The sequence below is a fragment of the Austrofundulus limnaeus genome, unplaced genomic scaffold, assembly GCF_001266775.1.
Source record: "Austrofundulus limnaeus strain Quisiro unplaced genomic scaffold, Austrofundulus_limnaeus-1.0 Scaffold27, whole genome shotgun sequence".
NCBI classification, from domain to species: Eukaryota; Metazoa; Chordata; class Actinopteri; order Cyprinodontiformes; family Rivulidae; genus Austrofundulus; species Austrofundulus limnaeus.
This window is the reverse complement of record NW_013952429.1, coordinates 2,543,355-2,545,161: the sequence shown is the minus strand read 5'-3', so window position 1 is coordinate 2,545,161 and position 1,807 is coordinate 2,543,355. Positions and strand designations below refer to the sequence as shown.

The 1,807-nt window shown below is 39.9% G+C and overlaps 1 protein-coding gene across 1 annotated transcript in view; it reads left to right on the top strand.

Annotated features, from left to right (window-relative positions):
* cfap52 (cilia and flagella associated protein 52) overlaps positions 1-1,807 on the top strand; it is a 13,090-nt gene that overhangs the window by 4,501 nt on the left and 6,782 nt on the right. The window contains exons 11-12 of the mRNA XM_014004839.1: positions 730-881; positions 1,240-1,342. Coding sequence (XP_013860293.1) covers positions 730-881; positions 1,240-1,342 — 255 coding nt within the window. The remainder of the gene's footprint in view (positions 1-729; positions 882-1,239; positions 1,343-1,807) is intronic.

The following is a 1,807-nucleotide window of genomic DNA, read 5'->3' as shown; positions in this document are numbered from 1 at the left end:
AAATCAAATCAAATCAAAGAATACAGTATGTGTAATGAGACAATTTGATTATTGGTGATTTGTTTATTTTCATGCGTGTGCAACTGTCCCAGCTACACACTTATCTTATATCTGCCTGTAGACGTGGATCCTCTGYGATGTGGTGACACAGATTTTAGGAATCCATTAGATACACCCTGAATACATTCTTTAAATTTTAATGTTCCTTTCTGACAAGCAGCTGYAGTTTACTGAGTTGTTCATTTCCAGCTGCTTGTAAATCCATAATTCATTATATTTACATCTTTGCTWGTGAACGRCTGAGCCTTTTAGGGATGCTTCCTTTAYGCCCAATCATGACACTCACCTGATCACCTGWGGAATGCTCCAAACAGGTGTTTTTTGAGCATTCCTCAACGTTCCCAGTCTTTTGTTGTTTTTGTTGCAATGTGTTGCAGGCATCAAATTCAAAAGAAAAGAATATTTGGGGAAAAAAACAGTAGTATTTGTAATGAACATTAAATATCTTGTATTCTGTMGTGTATTMAATTGACTGCAGTTAAAAAAGGATWTGAAAATCRTCCRTTTTTATTTGCGTTTTACRCAACTTCCCGACTTCAKTGAAAGTGGGGTTGTATGATCCAGATGTGGATACTCTGCCTACTCTCAACAGATTCATCACTGTAACATGTGAGGCCTAACGCGAYGCTTTCCTGTGAGGGTGAGGGAGTTTGTGCTTCCTGTTTGCAGGTGCACGTTTGGCAGCTGCTGCCTCACGGCCATCGTCTGCTGCAGATCATGAAGGTGCACAAAGCCACCGTCTCGTGCATCAAAATCAAGAGTGACGACAAGCAGTGTGTGACAGCCAGCAGTGACGGGACCTGCGTCATCTGGGACTTAGTGTGAGTGATTCCCCCTGCAGACCGTAACACACACCGGCACTGGACACATGCACACATGCTTCAATGTTCTTCCTTTAAATTTTATGTTTTATRTCATAAAACAGAAAAAAGCACAGATGAAGTAAAAAAGAAATAATAATATATATTTTTAACTTCCTTTGCTTGTTTAAGTTCTTTTGTGTTTTGTTGATACTTTAATGGAGTTTCTTTTTGGACACATTAAGATATTGGATTTATCAGTTTATTTTGTTGCAAAATTCCTGAAACACACACTTTTGTGAAATTTACTGTCCTATCTTCTAATTATTATTATTATTATTTTTCTAATCATTCAATTCTCCCTCTTCTCCATGTTCAGGCAATTTGTGAGCCTTAGGATGATAGTCGCCAACACACATTTCCAGACCGTGTGCTATCATCCAGAGGAATACCAGATAATCACCAGCGGCACAGACAGAAAGGTACGATGTGGTGGTGGAGCAGTTTCAAACATTTCACAGCTCAGTAGTTACTGTGTGACATCATCACACTGTACAGCAGTACTTCTCAAATAGAGGGACGCTGGTAAACTCATTAAAAAAATTATATATATATTAAGAACTTATTGGCCTTAAAGAAGGAACACCAGAGAATATATACGTAGGCATCAATCAAGTGACAGGTGACACGCCCCCTTTTCGGGGGGGGGGGGGCATCCGTCATGTCCATATATGGTCAACTTCCGGTGACTTCCGTTCTCTTTTGATTGACCGTAAGTAACCCTAACCCTCCTTTCACCCTCCTTTCACCCACAACCTTTGACTTATAGTAACCCTAGATTTCATCAGATACCTTCAAGAATATTCTGGTGACCGCAACTTCCTGTTTAGGTAGATATCAGCACAAGCCATCTGTCAGGTACATCCTGTCAAAAGGTTGTGACATCC